The sequence below is a fragment of the Oryctolagus cuniculus genome, chromosome 4, assembly GCF_964237555.1.
Source record: "Oryctolagus cuniculus chromosome 4, mOryCun1.1, whole genome shotgun sequence".
NCBI lineage: Eukaryota > Metazoa > Chordata > Mammalia > Lagomorpha > Leporidae > Oryctolagus > Oryctolagus cuniculus.
Window position 1 is genome coordinate 94612543 of NC_091435.1, and position 12192 is coordinate 94624734.

Below are 12192 nucleotides of genomic sequence, written 5' to 3' on the forward strand. Positions count from 1 at the left end.
GATTGGGTAGTTGGAAGAGGAAATAGTTCTTTTCACACACACAAAGAATGCACTATGGTTCAACAGGTTAAAGTCCTGGTATGCAGTGCCAGCATCCCATATGGGCACCAGTTTGAGTCCCAACTGCTCCACTTCTGATGCAGCTCCCTGCTGATGTGCCTGGGAAAGAAGCAGGAGATGGCCCAAGTGCTTGGACCCCTGTACCTGCATGGAAGACCTGGAAGAAGCTCCTGGCTCCTGCCTTTGGCCTGGCCCAGCTCTGGCTGTTACGGCCATTTGGGGAGTGAACCAGCAGATGGAAGACCTCTCTCTACCTCTGTCTGTAACTCTGCCTTTCAAATAGATAAAAGTAAATCTTTACAAAAGAAAGAATGCATTTATTCAGTAGATATTTATTGAGCACCTACTGTTTGCCAGGTACTGTTCAAGGAGATAGGAGACCTTGTAAAAGGATCTGCCCTCATGGAAATTTACATTCTAGTGGTAAACAAACAATATGAAATGCAGATGGTGTTAACCACTGTGGAAAAAAACGCAGTAAGGGAGAAACAAGGTTTTGGATAGAGGAGCTTCCAAGAAAGACATTGTTAAGGTGGTGGACAGACAGTTTTAAAAGTTGATAAAAATGTAATTAACAATTGCATGAGTAAAAATAAACCACGATGTAGAGGAAAAACATTGGGTGCCACGAGTATATAAAGAATAGTCAGGGAGCCGGCACTGCGGCTCACTTGGCTAATCCTCCACCTGCTGTGCCGGCATCCCGGGTTCTAGTCCCGGTTTGGGCACTGGATTCTGTCCCAGTTGCTCCTCTTCCAGTCCAGCTCTCTGCTGTGGCCCGGGAAGGCAGTGGAGGATGGCCCAAGTGCTTGGGCCCTGTACCTGCAGGGGAGACCAGGAGGAAGCACCTGCCTCCTGGCTTCGGATCGGCGCAGTGCGCCGGCCATGGCAGCCATTTGGGGGGTGAACCAACGGAAGGAAGATCTTTCTCTGTCTCTGTCTCTCACTGTCTTAACTCTGCCTGTCAAAAAAAAAAAAAGATTCACTTATTTTTTTAGGTTTATTTTTCTTTTTTAAGATTTATTTATTTATTTGAAGGTCAGAGTTATACACAGAGAGAGAAGGAAAGGCAGAGAGAGAGGGAAAGAGAGAGGTCTTCGATACGCTAGTTCATTCCCTAATTGGCTGTAACGGCTGGAGCTGCGCTGATCTGAAGCCAGGAGCCAGGAGCTTCTTCCAGGTCTCCCAACCTGGAAGGATTTGGGCCATCTTCTACTGCTTTTCCAGGCCATAGCAGAGAGCTGGATCAGAAGTGGAGCAGCCAGGACTCGAACCAGTACCCATATGAGATGCTGGCACTGCAGGTGGCAGCTTTACTCGCTACACCACAGCGCCAGCCCCCATGGTTCACTATTTAAGAGACATTTGGACAGAGACTAACAGGAAGTGGCTGTGCAGTCTGAGGGGCTAGGCCCAGGCGGAGCATCAGGACCAGGAGGCAGGAGCATCCCTGGCATCCTAAAGGAGTAATGAGTGAGTTGGCTAGTGACCCTAGCAGACGCAGGAGAAGGAAAGTGTTGAAAGAAGACTTCAGGCCGGCGCCGTGGCTCAACGGGCTAATCCTCCGCCTAGCGGCGCCAGCACACCGGGTTCTAGTCCCGGTCGGGGTGCCAGATTCTGTCCCGGTTGCCCCTCTTCCAGGCCAGCTCTCTGCTGTGGCCAGGGAGTGCAGTGGAGGATGGCCCAAGTGCTTGGGCCCTGCACCCCATGGGAGACCAGGAGGAAGCACCTGACTCCTGCCTTCAGATCAGCGCAGTGCGCCGGCCGCGGCAACCACTGGAGGGTGAACCAACGGCAAAGGAAGACCTTTCTTTCTCTCTGTCTCTCTCACTGTCCACTCTGCCTGTCAAAAAAGAAAGAAGACTTCAGAGGAGGAGCACAGGCCAAATTATGTAGGAGCTGGATTGGATCATTATAAAAAGTTTATCTTTTACTCAGAGATGAGAAGGCATTGGGTGATTCTGAGGTTAAGGATGGCATGATATGACTTGTATCTGAGGATCACTTTTTTTTTTAAAGTTTTATTTGTTTGTTTATTTGAAAGTCAGAGTTGGAGAGAGAAGCCTTCCATCTGCTGGTTCACTCCCCAAATGGCCACAATGGCGAGATTGGGTGAGGCCGAAGCCAGGAGCTTCTTCCAGATCTCCCACATGGGTGCAGGGGCCCAAGGACTTGGGCCATCTTCTACTGCTTTCCCAAGCACATGAGCAGGGAGCTGGATTGGAAGTGGGGCAACCAGGACTCAAACTGGCACCCATATGTCTGTACCCGCTACATCATGGTGCTGGCCCCTTAAGGATCACTCTTATGGCCATGTAGTGAAGGGATATAGGGGGTCACAGAGAAAGCAGAGCAGCTAGCTAGGCTGTGGCAGGAGCCATGTGAGAGGTGGCGTGGGGGACAGTAAAGAAGGGAGAAGCAGGAGTCTGGATATATTATAAAGGTGGAGCTGCTAGGATTTGATAATAGATTAGGTGTGGGGTATGAAAGAAAGAATGGTCAGTTTTAGTCTGAAACACCAGAAGGATATAATTGCCATTACTAAGTTGTAGAACTTTGAATGAGAACATGGGGTGGGGTGGAAGCCAGACCTCTAGGACTGGACATGTTATGTTTAAAACACCTGTTAGATACCTCAAGTAGAGAGATGGGGGTTCAGGAGAGGTCTGTGCTGAAGCGGTTAATGTGGTGATTAGGAGCAATGGGAGATAATTTAGAGCTATGGAGCTAGAAGTAATCTCTAAAGGAGCAAGGCCAGTTATAGAAAAGAGTATGGGAAAAAACAGGTTACATATGTGGGGGACAGAAAGAGGAGAGCAAGATTATAAAGACTATGGGACTAGAAAGAAAGAAGAATTAACTTCTGAGATAGTCCAACTTTCAGGTTGGAAAATGAAGGTGACTGAGAGTAATCTCAGCTCTCAATTTTTGGAAGCCTCATTTGTTAATTCTTTTTAAGAATTTACTGTATAGCAGTGACATTTTTGTAAGTGTTTAAGCCAATCATAACTGTTGCCTTGAATTTATGAGGCAGATCACTCATGTCATTATCAAGCTACTTACATAATTATGACTTTTCCCGATTGCCTTTTTTTCAAGCTATCTAAAAATACTGTCAAAATTTCATAGTTTGAGAAATGAACAGAAGTTCAACTCATCCTCCAGGTGGTTTGTAACTAGGGAACTGTGATTTTGTTCCTACTCACAAGTTAAATATACAAACATGTGAGTCGAGATTTTTTTTAAAGATTTATTTATTTGAAAGGCAAAGTTACAGAGAGAGAGGGAGAGATATGGAGAGACACAAAGAGGGAGAGAGAGATCTTCCATCCACTGGTTCATTCCCCAAGTGGCCATTAACAGCCAGGGCTGGGCTAGGCTGAAGCTGGAAGCTTTTTCCTGGACTCCCACACGGATGCAGGGACCCAAGTACGTGGGCCATCTTCTGCTGCTTTCCCAAGCACATTAGCAGGGAGCTGGATGGAAAGTGGAGCAGCCAGAACTTGCCCATATGGGATGCCAGCACTGCAGGCAGCAGCTTAACCCATGCAGGACAGTGGTGGCTCCTGAGTCTGGATTTTTATAAGGAGAGGACCACAAGAAGTACCTTTCCTTTCTTGTTTCCTACAACCCTCAGTGCACTGCAGCTTATTGGAAATCTTTATTGCTTGTAAATACTCTGTATAATAACTTAACATTTATGGTTTTTATTATAATGAAAAGTGAAAATTGATTGCCTTCATTTTGCAGCTGTGGCCATTTGTATCACTCATTCTGTCTACAAAACAAAGAATGCACCATAGAAGTTGAAGGCCAAACAAGATGGACATGTTACAAATGCAGCTCAAGTAACAAAGTAGGAAAACTAAGTGAAAATTCGTCTGAAGTTAAAAAGGGAAGGATAACCCCATCACAGGTAAGACTTTTGTTAATGGCAAGATGCAGGTGGTTGTTTCTTGCTAGTCTTTTAGGTGTGGTCTCATTTTCTTCAGGTCCTGTAGGCTCCAGCAAGTTTACCTGATGAGTACTGAGTGCATGACATCTTTTTAGTCTGTCTTAGTGTTTGAAAAGACTCTCCTCTCTGCCTAGCACTGAACAACATGGCTTTGAGGGCAACAGGAGATGTTTTCTGCCTTTGAGAAGCCTGAGATCCAGCTGAACGGAGAAGTTGTACACAAGTCTCCTTGTAAGAACATTTGGCTGGGGCCAGTGCTATGGCACAGCAGGTTAAGCCACAGCCTGCACCACCAGCATCCCATATGGGTGTCAGTTTGAGTCCACTGCTTCATTACCGGTCCAGCTCCTTGCTGGTGGGCCTGGGAGAGCAGCAGCAGACAGCTCTGGTTCTTAGGCTCCTGCACCCACTTGGGAGACCTGGAGAAAGCTCAGGGCTCTTGGCTTTGGCCTGGCCCAGCCACAGTTGCTGGGACCATTTAAGGAGTGAGCCAATGGTTGGGGGACTCTCTCCCTCTCCCCCTCTGTCTCTGTCTCTCCTTGTCTCACTCTGTGGCTCTGCTTTCAGATAAATAAATGTCTTTTTTTAAAAAAAGAATGTTTATCTAATGAGGAACTACCTGTACACTAAAGAGTACAGAATTAGCACTTTAATGTAGGGCTGATACAAGTGCATAAACATGTGCTTGTGCATGGTTTTCTCAGCCAGGTAACTGTCTTCAAAGTACGTAATGCAGTAGTGTTCATTTGAGTAGTTTTTATTGCTTTTGGAGTATAATAGACTAGATTAAAAAAAAAAGCCTTAGGGTTTTTGTTTGTTTGTTTGTTTGACAGGCAGAGTGGACAGTGAGAGAGAGAGACAGAGAGAAAGGTCTTCCTTTGCCGTTGGTTCATCCTCCAACGGCCGCCGCGGCCGGCGCACTGCAGCCGGCGCACCGTGCTGATCCGGAGGCAGGAGCCAGGTGCTTCTCCTGGTTTCCCATGGGGTACAGGGCCCAAGCACTTGGGCCATCCTCCACTGCCTTCCCGGGCCATAGCAGAGAGCTGGCCTGGAAGAGGGGCAACCGGGACAGAATCCGGTGCCCCGACCGGGACTAGAACCCGGTGTGCCAGCGCCGCAAGGTGGAGGATTAGCCTAGTGAGCCGTGGTGCCGGCCTGTTTGTTTTTTTTTTTTTTTTTTTTACAGATCACACTTATTTGACAGAGTGGATATGCTATTATTGTTTTTTAATGTTTACTATTATTTATTTTCATGTACTTGAAAGAGGAGAGAGAGTCTTCCATCTACAGATTCACTCCCTCAAATGCCTGTAACAACCAGGGCTAGGTCAGGGTGAAACCAAGAGCCCAGAACTCAATCTGGGTCTCCCACATGGGTGGCAGGGATCCAAGCACTGGACCCATTATCTGCTGTCTCCTAGGTGCAGTAGTAGGAATACTGGATCAGAAGCAGAGTAGCTGGAACTTGAACTGGATTCTGATATGGGATGCAAGTGTCACAAGCAATGGCTTAACCCAGTGTGCCACAATACCCACCCCCAACCTTGGTTTTTAAGCAGGCAGTAGAGCAGAGTTTGAACTCTACTGCTTGGTAGCTTTTGCAAGAGCAGAACTTGACAGCACAAGGTGTTCAGTGTAGAGAAGAAGTTCAGTGTGAAGAAGACAAGTCACAGCTGTGACTTAATCACTGTGCCATCCTCTAGGGTGCTCCTCCTCTGAAGTGGTTCCACACTTGCTGCTGCATGTCCTTCCTCTGTGGCACCGTGTGCTGTAGTCAGCCTTGGCGTCACATACTGAAAAGCTAGACTTGTCACTTTTCTTGGTTTGTTTCATCAGCTTTAAAGGAGAGCCAGGGAGGACCTCTTGACTAGCTTCTCTTCCAAAGAACAATTGAGAACTTCTCTACCCCAGTGGTAGGCACCCCATTTATATATTCACTGAATCAGTTTTGAACAGCGTGATGTTCACTGTGTGCAAACATGGTCTTGTCCTGAGGAGTTTAGTCAATGAAATGGCAAACATGTTTTGAATAACTGCTCTCAAGTTCTTTCCGATTCTAAATATATAATGTCTTCCAACACTGGTTATGACACCAGTTCTCTAATTATCATCTGAGTGGCTCACAATTCTAATCAATTCTTATATTAACCACCTGCAGTTAGAAATGTCCAGGTTTGAGGCTTCAGTGGTATAAGACTGCTCTTAATTTAAATGCCAGTCACAAAGCAGATTCTAGGCTACCCACACTTCTGTCTAACTTGGCCACAAATTCAGAGATGCCCATAATCTCCCATCGGGTTCTATAATTCACTAGAATGACTCACAGGACTCAGGAAAACGTCTGTTTTTCTTTTTTATGTTTACAAATTTACTTTTTAAAAGTTGCAGCTGAAGAACGGCCAAATGGAAGGGATGCATGGGGTAGGTCTAGGGTAGGAATGAGGAGTGGCAGATGGCCCAAGCCCTCTTCAGACCCATCAGTGTCTTCACCAACCCAGGTCACGGCAACTCAGTCACTTGATGATTGATTATTTGTGATTGGATTCTATCTCCAGTCCTTTCCCCTTCCCACAGGTCGAGGGATGGGGCTTGAAATTCCCAAACCTTTCATCATGGCTTGGTCTTTCTGGCAATAGCCTTCATTCTGAAGTTATCTAGGGGTCCCCAGCCACCATTCATCACATGAGCATGCAAAAGACACTCTGATACTCCGGAGATTCCAAGGGTTTTAGGAGCTCTGTGCTTTGAACCTAGAATGAAGGCCAAATATATGCATCTTTATTGTACTACATGCATTTACAGGTGAACTGTAAGAGCAAATAAGGAATACACCTGAACCAGATGTGAGGACTCATGAAAGGCTTTCTAGAAGTGCCATGTGAGCTTCCCATAAAGGAAAGAAAAGAATAAGCTAGACAAGTGTAGGGCAAGTGGAGACTAGTGGAGGAGTACTGTAGACAGAGCAAACTGTAGGCAGGACAAACAGAAAGGAAGCAGGAGGGCGCATAGGTCTAGAAGTTGAGCATGATTAAATCTAGAGGGTGTATATTGAGGCAAGTGAGGCAAGCAGAGACTATATTAATAATTGCGATGTTTGTACTAAATTTAAGAACAGGGAAGACTTTGGAAAGTTTTAAGGGAAAAATGATCTGATCAGAATAGGATTCGTGTATAGTATTGTTTAAATTAATTAGTTAATTAATTTAAAAGGCAGAGAGAAAGATCCTCCATCTACTAGTTCACTCTCCAAATACCCCACAACAGCCAGAACTGCTACACAAAGCCAGGAGTCCAGGACTCCATCTGAGTCTCTCATATGAGTAGCAGGAAACCAAGCACTTGGACCATCATCCACTGCCTCCCATGCACATTACTAGGAAGCTGGACTCAAACTGGCACTCCAGTATGGGATGTGGGTATCCCAAGATGGATCTTAACTCTGTACCACAAGGCCGGACCCCAGACTAATATTTGTAAAATAACTCTCTAATTGCAGTGCACAAGAAGCAGGAATGGATGTAGGGAGACCAGAAACCACTGAAGGAATTTAGAAGAGAGCAGTGATAACTTTTACTGGAATGGTACAAGTAGAGATGGACGAAAGTCTTCATATTTTAGATGTGTTTGAGATAAGCACACAAAACAGCAAGAAATTAGTTACTGCCTACCTCAGTAGCCTTAGCACATACCACTGTTTCATCCAATCATGCTCAACTTCTACTTCCATGCTGTTCTGTGCTTCATGGGAGAGGTGTTGTAGTTAGCATGACTTGGTGATAAATGAAGTTGTTGGAGGAAGTGAGACAGAGGGAGAAGTCAAAAATGGCACCCATATTTTTTAACTGAACAACTGAATGCATGGTGGTATCATTTACTAAGTGAACAATAAGCAAAGAACAGATTTGAGAGTAAGATACAAAGTTCATTGTTGGAGTTAGAGATGTCTAAGATGTATAGGTAAAGATTTTCAATCAAGTTTCCAGATTAAAAATTCTATTAACAAATCATCTAAAATGCTTCCTTGTTTGCATTCAGGAAAGGAAAGACAGGTTCTGTTATTTCCAGGGTTTTCAAGTTGAATCCAAATTTAGACGGGGGAACTTTTATTTATACCGATTCTTTTTTTTTTTTTTTTTTTTTTTTTGACAGGCAGAGTGGACAGTGAGAGAGAGAGACAGAGAGAAAGGTCTTCCTTTGCCATTGGTTCACCCTCCAATGGCCGCCGCGGCCAGCGCACTGCAGCCGGCGCACCATGCTGCAGATGGCAGGAGCCAGGTACTTATCCTGGTCTCCCATGGGGTGCAGGGCCCAAGCACTTGGGCCATCCTCCACTGCACTCCCTGGCCACAGCAGAGAGCTGGCCTGGATGAGGGGCAACCAGGACAGAATCCGGTGCCCCGACCGGGACTAGAACCCGGTGTGCCGGCGCCGCAAGGCGGAGGATTAGCCTAGTGAGCCACGGCGCCGGCCTATACCGATTCTTAAGGCATTACATCTTGAGCTCTTCAGGTTTTTTTTTCCTCTGAGTTATATCCCATTCATAACCAACTTATGATTGCATGTATGTTATTGCCTAGATAATGCCAATTAGATCTTTTTCTTCCTAGACAGTATTCAGTGTTAAAATTGATTTGTTTTCCTTTAAAACATTTTGCTTAGAAACAATAAATTCATCTTTTGTGAATTTTGACAAGTACTTCCACAACTAAGATATAGAGTAGTAGTATTGCCCCCATAAACAGTCTTCCACGTCTCTTAACAATAAATCTTTCCCCCTCAACCCCTGGCAACCACTAACCCATTCTGAGTTAATTTTTTATATAGGATCTAAAATATAGAGTGAGGTTCATTCTTTTGCATGTAGATATCCATTGAATTGCCTTTATACCTTATTCAAAAACAACTGGCCATGTATGTGTAGGCCTGTTATATTCTGTTTCATTGATCTAGCTATCCTGTCTCCAATGCTGTAGTTTTATAGTATGTTGTGAGTCTTCAAACTTTGTTCTTTCTAACATTTGACCATTCTACTTTTACCTTCATTATAAATTTTAAAGTAAACTTGTTGTTTTCTGCAAAAAAAAAAAAAAAAAAAAACTCTACTGGAATCTTATTAAGCTTATGTTGAATCTGTTGATCAATTTGGGGAGAGTATTGAGAACAGTATTAAATCTTCTAATCCATAAAAATGATATATCTCTCAGTTTTCTTTGATTTATTTAATCAATGTAATAGTTTTCAGTATTTAAATCTTGCATGTTTTGTAGGATTTATTTCTATTTAGTAATTATGTATTTTACTGTTTTATAATTCAGTTCTCAGTTATTCATTGCTAATGTATAGTAATACAGTTGACTTTTATACACTGACCTTGTATGTGATGACTGGTGATCTTACTAAGCTTATATGTGCTAGTGCTTTCTTCAGGATTTCCTACATAGACACTCATGTCATATGCAAAGAAAGACTTATTTCTTCTGTTCCAGTCTCTGTTTCTTACTTATTTTTCTTGCCCTATTGCATTCGCCTCGAGTACAGAATTGGTGAGAGCAGACATCCTTGCCTTATTCCTTATGTTGAGGAAAGTGTTCAATTTTTAGTCACTAGTATAATTTTAACTGTAGACTTTTTGTATATAACCTTTATGTCATGTTTAGGAAATTTCCTTTTTTTTTTTTTTTTTTTTTTTTTGACAGGCAGAGTTAGACAGTGAGAGAGAAAGACAGAGAAAAGTCTTCCTTTTTCCATTGGTTCACCCCCCCAAATGGCCACTACAGCCGGAATGCTGCACCGATCGGAAGCCAGGAGCCAGGTGCTTCCTCCTGGTCTCCTATGCGGGTGCAGGGCCCAAGCACTTGGGCCATATTGTACTGCCTTCCCTTCCCAGGCCACAGCAGAGAGCTGGACTGGAAGAGGAACAACTGGGACAGAATCTGGCGCCCCGACCGGGACTAGAACCCGGCGTGCCGGTGCCGCGGCGCCAGCAAGGAAATTTCCTTTTAATACCGTTTTGGCTGAGAAATTTTTCATGAATGGATATTGAATTTTAAACACATACTCTATTGGTTGCCCTCTTTGCACTGCCCCCCCCACCTGATGCATTGAAGGATGACAATAATTTGTGTCATTTGACTTTCTTCGTAACTTCTCTGAGAACATGCAGAAATGGGAAATCATTTTTAAATTGGAGCTACATATCAACAGCAGCTTTGTTTCTGAGGCTCTCTCATTCTTCAGGACGGGATTTAATCCAACTTTTAAGGTCAAGTCTAGATGCTTCCTAACAATGGTATACAGGCTAGAACAAGAACTGTTTTGATTTTTCTTGAATTTTCTGTAGCTGTCTATCTCCCTTTATTTTCTTGCATAAGATGTTGTAAAAATCTAGTGAACTGGCAACACAAGAAGTAAACAGGAAATGAAACTGACCAAATACTTGCATTAGATGTTTTTATGTTAGGCTTCACACTGATTTTATGAGGGTGATATATTCTTTAATTTACAGCTGAAGGGACTACTATATATGTAACTCACAGAGGGAGGGCCAATATTTGAATACAAGTTTATAGAATCATCACCATCCTCAGTTTTCTTGACACCAGCCTTTTCAATTTTTTATCATTCTGGTTTTGTTGAAACCCGATAAAGCTGACTTTTTTTTTTTTTTTTTAATATTTATTTGAAAGGCAGAGAGTTACAGAGAGGCAAAGGCGAGAGAGAGAGAGAGGTCTCCCATCTGCTGGTTCACTCCCCAGATGGCCGCCACAGCTGGAGCTGCTCTACTTCTTCCGGATCTCCCACGCGAGTGCAGGGGCCCAAGCACTTGGGCCATCTTCTACTGCTTTCCCAGGCCATAGCAGAGAGCTGGATTGGAAGAGGAGCAGCCTGAACTCTAACCAGTGCTCTAATTCTAACTCTAACTCTAACTCTAACTCTAACTCTAACTCTAACTCTAACTCTAACTCTAACTCTAACTCTAACTCTAACTCTAATCATATGGGATGCCAGCACTGCAAGCAGTAAAGCTGACTTTTAATATACATCCATACCATACTGACAGCACTAATTAAGATTTTCACCATTGCATGAACCATTCACTTTTTTTATTGTAAGAAAATTTAAAGGGCCAGCATTGTGGCGCAGCAGCTTAAGCCGCCACCTGCCACCTATAATGCTGCCAGCCCATATCAGAGTGCCCATTCAAGTCCTGGCTGTTCCATATCCAATCAGCTCCCTGCTAATGTGCCTGGAAAAGTAGCAGAAGATGGTCCAAGTACTTGGGCCCTTGCCACCCACATGAGAGACTCAGATGAAGTGCCAGGCTTTTGGCTTCAGCCTGGCCTAGCCCTGGCTTTTGTGGCCATTTTGGGGAATAAACCAGCAGATGGAAGATCTCTTCTCTTCTCTGTCATTCTGCCTTTCAAATAAATAATTTTTTTAAATGATGAGTTTATTAAGAAATTTTAAAATGAAAATACTAATTCTGTACTATGATGGCTTTTCTGAAACTCTAGTACAGGAAAGTTTTACTTTGCTTTCTTAATATCCTTTGAAAATCTGTCCAGCACTGCACTTGCAGGGTAGCAAAAGTGAGAGCCCCAGTAAAGAAACTGAGCTGAAACTGCCAGTCTACTTCCTCCTACTGCCCTTTGCACCTGGAAGGCAGCAAATGCATTTGAAACTTTGTATTGCCTTTGTAATGTAATCCTATATCAGATGGTTCTTTATTGTAATAACTGACTTTCACCTCTTCAATTCCTGACTTTCAACACAACAGGCCACAGCAGTTAACCTCAAAACTGTGGTACTAGAGGATAAAGACTTTCTTCTTGTCTTTCCTATCTCACTTCTTTTTCCATAAATGCTCAATACATATGACCAGTAACTTGCATATGTTCATAGTCTACCAAAAAGTGTACATAGACATGCTGGAAATCAGTCCCCAGGAAGCCTACTTTTCTCTGGAATTGATAATTTTATTCTTCAGAAATAAGGAAAATGGTCCAAATTACTTTCTTTCCTTTTCTCCCACCTAATACACGCTCCTCCTCCCCATCTTACAGCAGCTCAATATGAAACCTTTAGATCTACAGAATAAACCTTGCAAGTCTATAGGATTCACTTTCTGATTTGTCTATATATTACCCGCAGATGAAGTACGCAGTAGAAAGTAATTT

At 43.6% G+C, this 12192-nt stretch overlaps 1 protein-coding gene across 2 annotated transcripts in view; it reads left to right on the forward strand.

The window, feature by feature from the left end:
* VPS8 (VPS8 subunit of CORVET complex) overlaps nt 1-12192 on the forward strand; it is a 274516-nt gene that overhangs the window by 214542 nt on the left and 47782 nt on the right. For both annotated transcript variants that reach the window (XM_008266588.4, XM_070072435.1), the window contains one exon: nt 3811-3976. In XM_008266588.4, coding sequence (XP_008264810.1) covers nt 3811-3976 — 166 coding nt within the window. The remainder of the gene's footprint in view (nt 1-3810; nt 3977-12192) is intronic.